This window comes from Haplochromis burtoni, unplaced genomic scaffold, assembly GCF_018398535.1.
Source record: "Haplochromis burtoni strain Fernald_Lab_line unplaced genomic scaffold, NCSU_Asbu1 Contig_170, whole genome shotgun sequence".
In the NCBI taxonomy this organism is placed as follows: domain Eukaryota; kingdom Metazoa; phylum Chordata; class Actinopteri; order Cichliformes; family Cichlidae; genus Haplochromis; species Haplochromis burtoni.
The window spans coordinates 1,210,215-1,226,033 of NW_024582531.1; the positions used below are offsets into that span (position 1 = coordinate 1,210,215).

A 15,819-nucleotide genomic window follows, 5' to 3' on the forward strand; every position below is an offset into this window, starting at 1 on the left:
ACACACACACACACACACACACACACACACACACACACACACACACACACACACTTCTCAAAAGCTCTCTGGAGGGCACTATGGGGTTCATTTTATGAATTTTGTTGCTTAAATAGGGCCACTTTTGGAAACGGCAACATGCTGTCCTCTCACATGCTTTATAGATTTGTTAATTACTTAACACAGTGATTTTCTTGTAGGCAGCTGTCGAGGAAGTGCATGCGCTCCTTGCTTGGGCATGGTTATCTGTCACACACTGTGTACTACGCTCGAGTACAACTGAACCACCACGCCTGGGCTGGCCTGTCCAAGTAGACAAGCTTTTCCTAACTGTGCCCACATACGGTACGCTGAGATCGCACTAGTAAAAGCGAATGGCCCTTGGGGGTCAAATGTGCTCAGGCGTGGTACAGATTACCTAGCGTGAGTACACCCTCACTTACATAGCTGAGTTGAAATAGAGCAAAGAATTCACATCAGTGAGCATATTTCAAAGCCATGCAATCTCACCATTTAACAAATGAGCCTATTATTTGAAAACCTGCCACCTTTTATTTGTGGACAAGAAATGTTTGCACTAATTGCAGACAGATTCTGCTTTTACCAATTCTTTGATTACAAAACAAGGAAACAGCTCAGGTTTAAGCATTCTGCTTGTAGTTTTAAGACAGTTGGTATAAAAGCTAAGTTCTGCCCATATGTGTTTGTTGTCTTTCAGTCAAGCTCTAATCGGCCGTGGCATCAGCTCTGAAACATCAGTGGTGTTATATTTTGGTAACTCTTGACATCAATGAAGTGACATCAGTGAGCAGCCTCGAGCATCAACTTGTCAGAGGCAGCACAGCTACAGATCACTCTTCCCACTTGTTGAGGTCCAGTCCCTGGATCTGACATAATCTCAAGTTATACCTTTGCAATTCTCTTTTCTTCTAATCCACGACCTCAAAAGCTCCTCTTACAGTAGACATGATATAGTCCTTTCAATGGATGATACTTTGTTTCTCCAGTGAATGAAAAACAAAATATATGATACAATGTTCCTTTAAGCCAATTACTTCTTCACCACTGTATCTTTTTGTGGCGTCTTCCTTGAGACAGTCCAGTGCTGTAATTATCCAAGCATAGTGATACACTAATCTCTCGAGTCATAATCAATAAAGCTGACATAGAATGGATTTCTATACAGGAGTAAGTCATGTCTCTCCAGTTAAAGCAAGAAAAGCATAGTGTAAGCCTTTAATCTGCTTGTAATAGGTTTCAGTAAAATTCTAGCCATCCTTTCTGTAACCATTGCACAGAAACCATTGGTGCCTATATGCAGTATTATGGTGCTACTTTAAATTATTAAGCCTCTATTGAAACAGATTAAATGAGAAATCAAGCCTGGCCGCTTTGATGCTGGAGCTCGTGTTTGCACATGTGGGTTGCTGAATGACTTGCAGAGGAATACATTTACGTCTGGTTACAAAATCAAAAATATAACCTTTAATCTAAAGCTGCCTGATCGAATAAAGGACTGGCTTTACCGTGGATTGCAGTCCTTATTAGACTAAACCCTTCCACATGAATAGCAACTGCTCAGTCATAGCTGACCTGACTATTCTATGCACGTCACGCTTCGCCCATTGTTATTTACAGTGGTTAACAATTTTATGTATTTTACTTATAAACAAAACAAGAAGTCAGAAATCTGTCTTAAAATCTGTTTAAAACTAAGAATTATAGTTTTTTCATTCATTATATAATGAAATGAACACTTGTTTTATACCATTGTGCTCATACTATTTTAAGCTCTCAGGTTTGCCTGAGAAGACAAAAATGAATCAACCTCAACCACTAAAACTATCGCTGTAATTTGACATCTTAATCAAAACATCATGATTAGCTTTACAGTTTTTCCTAGGGTGTTTTTTAAAACAGCTAATTTAAAAATTTGTTGATAACAACAAAAATTAGATTTCTGCATTTAAAAACTCATTTCAGTTAAAGAGCTTGGCATTCTGTTGGGTAAACCACTTCAGAAGCTTAACTTAAAAAGATAATGTTTTGTTTCTTGTGCTTAACTTAACTTAAGCCCTCTAATAACTGCAATTTACAAGAAAACAATTGTTTTCAACTGGGGTGGCTATGTTATACGTAGCATGCTGATCATCTTCTACATATGTATGTGCTGTCTGCAGCATTGCAACAGTTAACTAACAATCAGTAAATTTGCCAAACAAAGCTACAGATGACTGTATTTATTTCTACTCAGCTGTGATCAGCTGTGATCTTCAGTCTCTTCTCTTCAATTCCTCCTTTTGTTCTTTTTACTTCAGGAGAAAAACGATGCTCCAGTGCTGCCGTGATTTTCACCAAGTGCCACACGGACATGAAAGGAGGCATGACTGACAGTAAAGCATTAATAAGCATGTCTCTTATGGCTCAGCTACATTGGTGGTGTACCACATCCTCAACAACAAGCAAAACACCAAATGTTCCAGACTCTAAACAGATCATTCCAACTGACGGTGTGACCTACATGACTCAAACTGCTTCAGCTTGTTACCTGTAATAAAGGTTTGCTGTCAGTTGTTGGTCTTAAGAGGTTTTGCTTTGTCTATTAAAGCGTGAGAGCTGAGCACTAAAAGGATTTGCTGATGGGACGCTGAGCTTCCATGTTGTCCATACTAGGAAAACATCAATCTAAAATTTGGACTGGATCTTGTTTAGATCCTGAAAGTTGGATCAGGTTTTTGCGACAACGAGACAATCAGTTGATCGGCATACCATCCCACCCATAAGCACCCATTGCTAGCAGATAAGCTGACATGCGAACATCTTTGATTGTTTTAATAATAAATAATAATCAAGTAAATTTATATTATCTGATGTCTGTGAAGGTTCTCAGTCATCCAGGTCATCGTAGTCAAAGGAGCTTGCAAAGAAAAGCGTCTGGACTTCTTTAAGTTGCTTGAAGACGTTTCACCTCTCATCCGAGAAGCTTCTTCAGTTCTAAGGTCAAATGGTGGAGAGTCCCAGATATAAACCTAGTGGGAGAAACCCCCCACAGAGGGACAAAAGGACCCCCTGATGATCCTCTAATCGCCTGAGCCAAGGTGTGAAACTGGGCGTGGGTCCCAATCAGCCAGAGTTATATTATCTGATGTATTTATTTTGTACTTTTCTTAACAAAATTAATTTTATTCAACGTTAAATTACTCACACAACTTTGCCTCTGAAGCACAAGATGAATGCAGTTAAAAACAAAAAAAGAGGTTGGATTTGTCACTCGAGTAATGCAAAGGTCTGCCAAATGATCAAAAAGAAGAGATGGAACTGCAACAACCTAACAGACCCACAGCACTTTCCCTCTAAAAGCAAGAGCCACACTAACACACAAGAATCGTTCGTCATTTTGGTACTCTGAGACGACTGGCCTACATATATGCCTTGCAAACACAATGCTGCAAAACACAAATCAAACGCCCATCGTTTCATTTTGGGATGCACATTGTTCCACTGAAACACCTCTGCAAACACAAACACAAGCCAAAGCAGGACAAAGCTGCTTGCTAAGCTCGTTCTCATTGTTTCGGATGGGTGTCAGTGATGGCTGACTCTTTTTATAGTGTGTTTCAACATCAAAGCTCTGCACTAGAGGTCAGGCTACAGCAGCTGCCTTCTTCTGGTAAACTCAGTGTTAGCCAAGTTGAGACTGTACTTTGGTTCACATGTTTACATGTTCACAGTGGCCATGATACCACATTAATTTTACATGGCCACTGTCTTTGTTTAGCTATGTTAACGTAAAAAATAAATAAAACCTGATCTGAAAGTGAGTAAAAACACTTTGTTACTGTACTAAAGTAGAATTTTCAGGTATCTGGACTTTACTTGAGTATTTATTTTTCTGACAACTTTTTACTTTTACTCCATATATTACTCCATAAATATCTGCACTTTCTACCCCTCACATTTTTAATACAGGCTTATTACTTCTGACTCATCTGTATCATTTATAGTACTCAGCGGTTAAAGTAAGCAGGAACGAGTGCAGGTGTCTGTAAGTTGTTGCTTCAGTACTTGGCGATCGTGGCTCAAGAGTTGGCAGGTCATCTTGTAACCGTAAGGTTGCCGGTTCGAGCCCCGGCTCCGACAGTCTTGGTCGTTGTGTCCTTGGGCAAGACACTTATCCTGTTCCCTACTGGTGGTGGTCAGAGGGCCCGGTGGCACCAGTGTCCAGCAGCCTCGCCTCTGTCAGTGTGGCTGTGGCTACAATGTAGCTGCCATCACCAGTGTGTGAATGTGTGGATGACTGAATATGTAAAGCGCTTTGGGGTCCTTAGGGACTAGTAAAGCGCTATGTAAATACAGGCTATTTAGCATTTAGCTAGCACTACAGAAGAGGTGTGAGCATAAAGGAAGTTTTTTTAACCATCAGGTAATTTCAAATGTAGCGTTTCTATCAGCAAACACAAACACACAGACTGTTTGAGTGCAGTTTGTCGCACAGTGTGTTGTTAGTCTAAGATCCAGCTGCTGTATTTCCAGTGTGTTATTTAATATTATTTAATAATTATTTAATAATTGTGTTATTTAAATGTTGCAAGAAAATATACAGTAGTTGGATGGAATAAAGAGATTAGATTGCTGTACTGTGACGAATATATAATAAAGCACTGCGTCGGACTGGTGCATAGTGGCTTTAGTACTTACGGATAGATTAATTCACTGAATTCAACCTTTATACCAGCTGTAGGTCTAGTATGAGACAATATACAGTATACTACTAGTGTAGGAAATGGAAGCCAGCCAAGACAGCTTGTGAAATTGTTGACATGTTGTTCATTAAGTTTTGTAAATCCACAAAGAGCAGCAGGTCAGCTGATCACAGCCTGTACACTATAAAGTCTACTGGAGCTCACGCTAGGAATTTTGGAGTTGGGATTCTTTTCCCCACACTGAGCCACTGCAACTGTACTTAGGGTTGCTCCATCTCACCTTACCCCTAGCATCCTCTTTACATCAGTGAATCATCTCTGAGGCCTTCCTCTTCAGCATCCTGTGTCCAATATATGCACTATCCCTCCTCTGCACATGTCCAAACCATCTCAGGGCTCCAACTTTGTCTCCAAGCTGCTCAACCTGAGCTGCCCCTGATATACTCATTTCTAATCCTGTCCATTTTAGTCACTCCTGGTAAAACATCTTGTTACTTTCTTCCTCCCTTCACCTCTGCCACCTTCAGTTCTGCCTCCTGTGTTTTTGTCAGTGCCACTATCTACAAACCATCATAGCAGGACTTACTACCATCCTTCATCTAAATCCATTTCACTCTTGCCACTATCCTTCTGTCACAAATCACCCCTGACACTTGTTTCCACCCGCTCCACCCTGCACACTTTTCTTCACCTCTCATGTCCAACAACATTGTTCTGGATGGTTAACCCCAGTTATTTAAACTCATTAACCTTCAATATTTCTGCTTCTACGTTTCCTTTTCCACCTGCCTCGCATGCATTCTGATTTTCATTATTCTTTCCACTGCATACCTCCACCTCTCCAGGCTTTCTCCCACCTGCTCCCTACTTGCATTACAGATCACATCATCTGCTTACACCTTAGTCCTTAGAGACTCCTGCCGGACTTCATCTGCCAGCCTGTCCATCACCACTGCAAACAAGAAGATGCTCAAAGCTGATCCCTGATGTAATCCCAGCCCCACCTTAAACCCATCTGTCACTGGTACTGCACACCTCACCACTGTCATCATACATGTCCTACGCCAACCTCATATACTTCTCAGCCACTCCTGACTCATATATACATGATCACAGATCCTCTTTTGGCACCCTATCATATACATTGAAGCTCCTCCTGACCTCCCCTGTACTTCTCCATCAACATTTTCAAAACAAAGATCACATCTGTAGCGCTCTTTCTCTGGCATGAAGCCATACTGCCGCTCAGTCATCGTCACCTCTGTTCCTTTCACCTACATGTCCATTAAAATCACCTCCAATTGCCACTCTTTCCCCCCTGGGGATACTCTCTACACTTCACCTAACTTCCTCCAAAATTCCTCTTTCTCTTCTAACTGACATCCAACCTGTTGGGCATACATACTGCCAGCATTTAACATCACCCCTTCGATTTCCAGCTTCAAACTCGTGATCCTGTCTGACACTCTCCACCTCCACAACACTGTTTATATACTCTTTCTGCAAGATCCCTCCTACTCCATTTCTCTTTTTATCTACACCATGGTAGAACAGCTTCGATCCACCTCGAGTGCTCCTGGCCTTGCTTCCTTTTCCACATCCCCTGCACACTTTATTTCTACTTTCCTTTTTGCCATAATACCAGCCTCCTCTCTCCGTTTACCAGTTATATTACTACTATACTACATTAAAAATCACTACTCTCATTTCCACATCTGCTTTTCCTTTTCTCCCGCTGCCTCCTAACACGTCTTCACTCTTTCCTATTCTTTTTGTCTTAAGCCAACAGTAGCACAGTTTCCAGTTTCCAGTGGTGTCTCACAATCCCATTCACAACCCCCAGAGAGGAGAGTAGAGGGGGTCCACAGTCCAGCTGTTGAAATGCAGGATGAGCGAAGTGGATTCAAGAAACTCTTTCTTTGACATCGACTGTATCAATATCGAAGTGTATCGATGAATATAGGTTCCTCCTTTTCATGTTATTCTTATTCTGAGAGTCTCTCAAGACTTTTACTTGCAGATTCCAGCAGGCTACCATTAACTATAGAGATCATTTGGTCAAATTGTGAATCAATCAGCCTCATTGCTGTGAATGTGTAAATGTTGCGATGCCAACTGTGCATAACGCTGCATGATTAATGCGCAGATACTGCCAGAAAAAGTAATGATTATAAGAACCATTGATCAGCTCATTTCTGCGCATATCAGCCGGCATCCACCAAGGCTTAAAATGAAGCCACTGTGGAAATGCCATCTTAAAAGGCCAAACTTAAACTAAGAAACTAGTGATGTGTGATACCACTGATTTCTTTTCTCATCCAATACCAAGTACATTTCAGCTTTGAATCAGCAATACTGATCCGATACCGATACTTTGTAAAAAAACTTAATGTGTTTGGAAAATCATACTAAAAAGTAGTGTGCATCACCATAGTGTATGCTAATCTCACCCTAGCAGTACCTGTCCTTCTCCTCCTCAAGTCATCACCAAATTCTGTGTTATAATTGACTTTTGTTTGTTTTTCACAAGATTTGTGGCCTTGCAAACCATGTCTTGGCTGTTTGTGGAGCTGAAATAGCTCCACACATGACTCCACGAGTGAGCGAGCCATTTATACAGCCGTATTTTGTACTACTATGACAGGCAGAAGAATCCGATCTGCACACCACTAAACCGACATATTTACAACCTGGAAGAGTTATTTTAGTATCAGTTGGTAATTTCCCTCTTCATAAAAACAGGGTGGAGACTGACATGTAGCCAGCAGCTGTCTGCTAGGCCTCACTTCTGTTGAGTTATTGAACTGGACCTCTCAACCTGCGTTCTGATGATGTTGGATCATTTTGGTGAGTGAAATTCTACTATTGTTCTAGTGTGTTACTTGAAATGAATTAGCAGGTATCTGTATGTGCATGTGCAGAGCTCATAGTACCTTATTAAAAAGAAGTTTGTTTGCTAGCATTAGCTTACACTAGCATTAGCTTATAACTTAGCACTTTGACTACTCTTACAAATAAACATAGCATGCTAACGATCCAAATCCAGTCAGTGATTTCAGCATAGTCAAGTCAATCTTTTATATACAGTCTATGACATAGGCTTGTCATTGGCTCTTTATGGTTAGATAGGTTATGTAGAAAGCTGGACTTCACTTCCAGGTATACTGGGATTTCTAAAGTGAAAAGTGCCTTCGTGTTCTTATAGTATAAAGCTGATTTATTTTCTTTTGTGTGCACCATTTATGACTTTTGAGCAGACTTATATTTTTAATATAAATGTATATTTTAGAAGTGTTTAATAAATGAGGCCCTTAGGTGGCAGGAACCTGCCACAACACAAAAATCCCATAGCTTTTTGTGAAAAGAAGTGCTGCACTATACAGAGCATATCTTATAGCTGTTTTCAGTATGAGCCAGAGGGTTTGTCTTATCTAGAATGTGCATAGTGCACTCTATAGTTTGAGAATAAACTGCAAGAAGAGCAGAGGCTTTGGTTCCCAACAGCATACAAATGTGCACCAAAGCATCCCATCATTCTCACCATATGACCTCTGCAGGGATTTTAACACCAATTGCATCCATGTGGTGCTGGATGCTGCCTCATCGATTCTGCTCAGCAGTGTCATCAGTGTAGGCATGGAGTTTCAATGCTTTTTGCCTGATGCATGAAGAGTTGTTATTGAGTATTGATGGTTTACACAAAAATGATGCGACTAAGTATCTCCTCCTGAGCTCATTGACTACAAAGCTTTGGTGTTGTTAGAAATTAGAATCTGACATGGCTGATGACTTTGCGGCTGTAGATCCCAGTGGATGTCCTTTCTTACCTGCTAATGAGGAGTACAGTGAACACGGTTCCTCCAGATACAGAGAGAGCCATGGCTGCTGGAGGAGTGAAGACGCCAAGTGGAGTTTATCTGGAAAAGGGGCACACAATGGAGAATAACATGCCGTTTAATGGGATGCAAGTAATGATAGCAGTCAGGAAATATAGATTGTGCTGCGCTTTGAAGACCAAACAGTTTTATGCATTTCAACAAGGATGCAGGGCAGGACTTGTGCAGGATCAGTGACTTCTAGAGCTTTGCTTTCCAGCTGGCAGGCAGCATAGAGGGGCACATGTGTGGCCCCTTTTTCCTGTTCCAAGTGTTTAAAGTCTGAGGTTCCAAAAATACATATTTTCTCTTTACTCACATGATTTTTATCACCCAGGTAACGGTGGTTTCTCTGTGCCACTTGGTTATCTTTAATAGATTCCCTCAAACACTGAAATGTAAGACACTCTTTCCTGATGTATTTCTAAATCACACAGTAGTGAATAACTGAGCTGGTCTGCCTTAGGGATATTCTCTCGGCAGCGTAATGGCCTCCTGTTAATGATTTCACCTCACCTCCAAGTCTGGCACTGAGCTTGGGTGAAAAGTAATAAAGCAATTTCCAATGTTCTCTCATTTCTTATATCCTCCTGCACTCCCTCTCTCTCTCTTTTAAGATAAAAGCACATAGAAACCCTTCAGAGACCAGAAAAAACCGAGACCCAACTTGCCATAGATGGCAAGTTGGTCTAAGGAAATATTTAATGTAAAGTTGAAAGCAAACTTCTGTGGCTATGGTGTTAAAAGTGTCTTTACTTTGGTCCAAGCTTGAACTACAGTAAATCCTGTTGATGGTAACATTACATTTTTAGGTAAGGGATTGCATAGCAGAGGGTACACAGTTCTAAAGCAGGTAAGACATGCCTCAGTCCCAACAGGCTTTACAGTGAAACATGTATAATGCATACACAGTAAGGGAATACTACATGAATATATGAAACTGGGAATCCAGAGATACATTATTGAGCACTAGGTTTCTCCTATTCTCTGCGCACATAGTGACACTGAGGACATGTGTACTTATTCAGCCATTTTGGTCATAAATGCAGAAAGCATGGTGAAGGCACAGTATGGCCGACTTCCTGTCTCTGCTCTCGATGACAGAAATGCAGTGAAGTTTAAAATTCTCTCTCACTTCTTTCCATTATGACTCATACATAAGTCTGGTCTGTTGATGTAAAAATGCATGTGCTCTGAAGTGGGCATACATATATTTTTAGAACTTAAATCTTCTTTCTTGTCTTTGCACGCAGTTAAACTATCTTGCAATATTAAACTGAGATTTGATTGTCATTGTGATGATTAAGTTCGATTTTTGCTTTAAAATGACTAAAAGCGCGTTGTCCAACGTTTTTATCTGTTCACATTTATTTATTCAGGAGGAAGCTGTAAAACTTTGTGAAAGTTCAATACGAGTCAACGAGTCAGTGAAGCTCACTTCTGTCTGATACCCGTGAACTTTTCTGTTGGTAAGAGCTGCTGTTTTTGTTGCTGTTAGCAACTGTTAGCTGCTGTTCATGAAACCTTCTTGGATGTGGATCGAGTGTTGTTGAACTGTTATCGAATAAAGTCTCATATGATGTGAAAATATATTCAAGCTGCTTCTCAGCCATTAGCAGGCATAATAATAGCTTATAACCAGCTGTTGTTGTTTAACCAGCTTATTGTCAGCTGTGTGAAAACATATCTAATTTGCTGACAATGAGTAATAGAATAGAATAGAATAGAATTCAACTTTATTGTCATTGCATATGTCACAGGTACAGGGTAACGAAATGCAGTTTGCATCCATCCAGAAGTGCTTTAGTGATATAGATATATTACAATATATATTAGCAATAATATAGATATGTGAGTATATTACAGAAATGGGTCTATTACGGTATGTAATATGTACACGGTATGAAGTATGTTATGAATATGCTATAACTATAAGTATGTACAGGCTGTGAGTACAAGCTATTTACAGGCTACGAACAGGATATAAATATGAAAAAATAGAATAATATTGTGTGTAATTATGTTTATGCACATTTTCATGTGTAACATGAGGTGTACTTCATATGCAGACTATCTCTAGCCACACACACACAGAATGGCAGTCCATCTGTATTCAAGATGACGGGACAAACCGGCGCTGCTCCTGTGTATTTTTAATGGATTAACTTGAAGTTCATGAGAATGCATCAATTTGTTGAAAAACATAATTACATACCAATCAAAGTATATTTATGATTAAAACATTTTTTCTATTAAAGAACAAAAAAATGACAGAAAAATTCTGTTAACTTTCCCCCTATTTCCAGTCCAGAACTGTAAAGGTGCTTTTTACACCTATCCACTACTATTCCCGTTCAGCATTCAATGTTTTTTGGTTTCTGATTCTGACAGACTGCCATTTATTCAAGTTCTATCGCAGATGAACAATAAATACACAGAAATATACACAATAGGGTCATAAAGTAAAAGATTAAATAGTAGAATCACTTGTTTTTGTTTTCTCACCAGGTGTAGAGTAGCTGGATTCGTCTGTTACTGTCTGCAGATATATTTTTGATGTCTTGGTTGTATTTATTTACAGAGCACCAGTGCAGTACAATATTACAGAAAAAACCTAATGATCCTCTATGAGCAAGCATTATGAAGGGAGGGTAGGAAAGAAGAACTTCTTTTCAAGGTAAGAGATCTCTGGTAAAAAAGGGCTCAGGGAGGGATAGCCATCTGCCTCGAGCTGGTTTTCATATTTTATAGTTATATGTTATGCATGTGTCATGGCTTAAGGGCTAAATTATCACATTCTGTTCTGGTCTATCTCTCTCTCTCTCCCATATATTAGTAGGTTAAACATTATCTTAATTTACCAATTATTTTAATGTAATGATTTTTTTCTATATGTGGTAGTTATGAAACACCATTCAATAATAATAAAGTCAAATCATTTCAGTTTTGATTTATGCTAAAAGAAAAATAATACGTAGATATACGAGTGTCTCGGTTTTGGACCAGTGTACTGTTACACAGCAATAAACAATATATACATTACTGCAAATCAAACTAAGTTACTGCCCATTAGAGTTTGTGGACTTAGTGGGAGAGTAATTTCAACATAATAGAAGACTGAAATACAAAATTATACCCACTCACCTGACAGCAGTTCAGCCTGTACCTTAGAGTACTTTACTGTACCCTGTATTCAGCCAACCAGGAATACCTATTTGAAACCTGTTTGCAGTGAACTCTATAAAAATAGGACTGTTTCAAAAGAGGATCACTTCAAGTTGTTTTAAGAAGCGCTTCCATTTGATGTACTCTTTGGAAAGGATTCAAGTACAGATACGTGTGTTAAAAAAAATCCAGTAAAAGTGTTGATCAATTTCTTTACTCAAGTAAAAATGAAAAAGTACAGGCTCTGAAATGCACTCAAAGTAAAAAGTAGCTCCCTGAAGGACAATTCTACCATCCATTTTTATGCACAGGTACCTGGACCTTCTGCTATATTAATATGACACAAAAATGTATTTATATAAATTATGACATCACACATTTAAATCTGCAGTTTATCAGGTATCACTGAGCAGTCATTACCTTTAAATTTAACCTCTCTTCTTCCTTTCCTGTCCTGTCTTTCTCCATCTCTGAGTGCAGTTATCTCTCTTTTGTTTCTCTGCCTGAGTAACACAGCAGCTGTAACTACACACTGTGACTACACACGATGGGTTTGTGTGTGTGCTGATGTTTGTTGAGATGATAGAAATGCTGTTGAAACGTTATGTCGTGAAGAAACATAAAAAATAAGTAAAGTACAGATAGCTGAAAATTCTACTTAAGTACAGTAACAAAGCATTTGTACTTACTTCCCACCTCTGGGTGCTGGTGCTACTGTTGGTGCAGCAGCACCGACAGTTAACATGTCAGCTAATTTGAGAGGATTCTATTATTAGTTTGTTTTTTATTGTTTTCTCTCAGCTTTTCAGCTCCACCTTTTAGCCACTTCTTCCTCACTAAACTTTTTCCAAAAGGTGCGGGCGGTTGAGTTAAGAGGTCTGATTTGGGTAATCCAGTGTCAGTAATTAAAATGGGCCGCTGTAAGTGCTTGTACAGAAGCCCTTCAAGACGGCTCATCGCCCCAAAGTGCGTCGTTACATCTTGAAAATGCCAGATTACCAGTCCAGCCCTGACTACAAAGAAATACAAAAGAGCTTTAGCCAAAGGGAAGAAATTTGGATTTATAAATTATAGGTCAGTAAAGGAAATCATTTTCTTGTCTGATTTTGACTGAATTTGGCCAGGTTTTTGGACGAGTCCTCTTGCTGGTGGCGTTTTAATTCAATTCATTCACATTTCATTTCTTTATATAACCAAACAACAACAACAGGTGTTGACCTTGTAAGGTAAAGTACCTACAGTATAAATGACCTTTATAAACAGGGGTGCACATAAGGTGCGCATTTGCTGTCAAAATAAAAGACACGCACCAGATAAGAAGTTGCAACACGCGTTTGCATCCATAAGCTTTTCTGGAGAAGGACAGATATTTCTTTAGAACTCTTAAAGGTGTCGAAGAAGCTCCTTTAAGCAATTACTTGGTGTTCCTCCACCTCCAAAGAAATGTCAGAAGGAGTCTGAACAGCAAAAGAAGCGCGTATTCTCGGAAAAGAGGTTGCAGGAGGTGAGCTGGCTTCAAACAAATGATGAATGCACAGAGTTGTGGTGCAGAATATGCCGTGAAAATCCCACTCTATATGTACGCAAACGTTGCAACTTCTTATCTGGTACGCGTCTTTTATTTTGACAGCGAATGACCACTTATGTGCACCCCTGTTTATAAAGACCTTTTACTGGTAAAAAAAAAAAAAAAAAAACAACCCTCACATCCTGTGTGGAAGTTGAAGGTGGATTTACCTCTATTGGTGAAACACCTATAGAAAAGAATTCAATATGTTCATGGACGCTTGTTTTGTCCCTGATGAAGGCTTCGGATGAACACGTTGGACCTATAGGTTAAATATAGCCATGTCATGAGAATAAAGGCATTTTAAATATATATGAAAAGAGAGTGCCTTGGAGGTTTTGAATATTTCAGCTTACAATAAAAGGATAATCACATTATTATATAAAAGATTTAAAAATGTTAGAAAATAGCTTTTTTGCTGTAGAAATGACTGTGGTTTAATGTAATGACATCATTTCTAATCATCTAACAATATGAGGATCATTCCCTATTACCAGAACAGATTTAAGAATTACAATAAATGAATGTCAGATTTTCGACAGCAGTCATGTCAAATGTTTATACTTGTGTATCATGAAATGTTTCTGAGATTTACTTTGTCTGTGGCTCTACACACACACTTACTCGGTGAGGAGAAGTATTGGGTCAGACAGAAAATGATAAGACTGCAGAATGATTTGTTTTGGTTTTCTCAGCAGGTGTATTTGGACTCATCTGTCACTGTCTGGGGATAACTTTTTTATCTTTGGGCAAATGTAAACAAATGACACAACACTGTCAGACAGGCTGTTTGTAGTCTTATTTCACAGCAACAACACAGTACAAAACCTCGTACCAAAACACATACAGATGTGGAACTGTGAACATACAGGGCTGCCACTTTAAGTACTAAAGATCTCCCTACCTGTTATTTTAAGAGACAAGACAATGAGTTCTTGATGTCTTAAGTTAGGTAGACCTGGCCCCACATCTCAAATCAGTTATGGCAATTCTTCAGCCTGTTTGTCCGTCAGACTGGTCTGACATCGGCCTTAACTCAGTCACTACAAAAAGGACACCCTAACGTGGGATGATGGGTAACAGCTTCCCAAAGTGATGCCTGTCTTTCATCTCTGACTCCGACTGTTTGCAATTTGATTTTGAGCCGACTTGAAAAGGGCAGCAGCAAATAAAGAAGATAAGTCAGGCAGAACTGAGTCACTTTATCTAATTCAAGGGTTTTCTCTCCTTTGTTGCTCTTCAAGGTACTTATTCCAGGCATAGTGAATGAGTCAATAGCATGTCAACCTTTGTGGCCTCCAAGCTGTTAGTCTATACCGAATTCTCCTCTTCCTCCAGTTATTCACATTTATATCCTTCAAAGCTGTGATTTAGTGAATCATGGCAGTGTTGCTTCTTCTAATTTTACATTTTGCTTCACCTCGTTGTTGCACTAAATTGCAATAAATATCAAAGTTGCAAGAGTATAAAAGAGTCACTAACTGGTATAAATAATGTTGCACTAACTAGTCGTCACTTTCTTGTTCACTGTGGGTGGAGCAAATGCTACACGTGCATCAAAACAAGAAAGCTGGCTCACAAAACTTAACTATAAGTGTGTGAAGCACGTGATGGTGTTGGTTGAGAATTAAAAATCTATGCCAACAAGGTAGTCTATCCTATCAGATATCTTTAAACGACAAACTGATTACTCACTCTTATTCACTGTGGACCGTTCTGCAAGCACTCTCTATGTGAATAGCCAATTTTGGTACAGTGCCATTATTAGGATGTAGACTTGTAGTCAAGACCGCCTAATCCGAGACCAAGACAAGACCAAGACCAGAGGGTATCGAGACCAAGACAAGACCAAGACCAAGACCAAGTTGAGACGAGACCAAGACCGAGACCGAGTCGAGACGAGACCAAGACCAAGACCGAGACAAAAAAAGTCTTTAAACTGCAGCCAGATGCTATTCTATATACATATTCAGGACACCTTAAACTAGTTTTTTAATTAAGCAGCAAGGCAGAACAAAGTCGGGCCTGTATCAAGACACAGGGACTAAACCCCAATTCAACCAGACCCAAAACTGATCTGGAATTAAAACAGGACTACAACAGTAACCAAGACAGAACCAGAATCAGAACTAGATGATAGTAGCACTAAAAATCATCATAGACCTGCACTACACTTATTTTTTAATTCTACCAAAGTACAATATTTAGATTGAGAAAAGTTTATATAATTATTTAGCCTCGTTGTGCAAACAAGCCTGCATAACTTAATAAATATAGAATTTGAAAAGTAACAAATGGTATCTAAAAAGAAACACTAGGTACTAGATACATGTTCTGATGAGTTTTGGCAAACAACCATTTGACTAACATGTGTGTCTCACCTGCTCTTGTTCCCTCTCTGCTCCTCTCTCTCCCTCTTTGTGCTGACAATCAAGCCAAACACCAACATCATCAAATATACAGTTGAAACCAGATATTTATGTACTCTTCAGATAAAAACACAAACACT

At 39.3% G+C, this 15,819-nt stretch overlaps 1 protein-coding gene across 1 annotated transcript in view; it reads right to left on the minus strand.

Annotated features, from left to right (window-relative positions):
- The window catches only part of LOC102312438 (gamma-aminobutyric acid receptor subunit pi), a 74,986-nt gene that overhangs the window by 51,110 nt on the left and 8,057 nt on the right, over nt 1–15,819 (minus strand). Inside the window, exon 2 of the mRNA XM_005933579.3 lies at nt 8,531–8,620. Within this exon, the coding sequence (XP_005933641.1) occupies nt 8,531–8,583 (53 nt within the window). The 5' untranslated portion in view covers nt 8,584–8,620. The remainder of the gene's footprint in view (nt 1–8,530; nt 8,621–15,819) is intronic.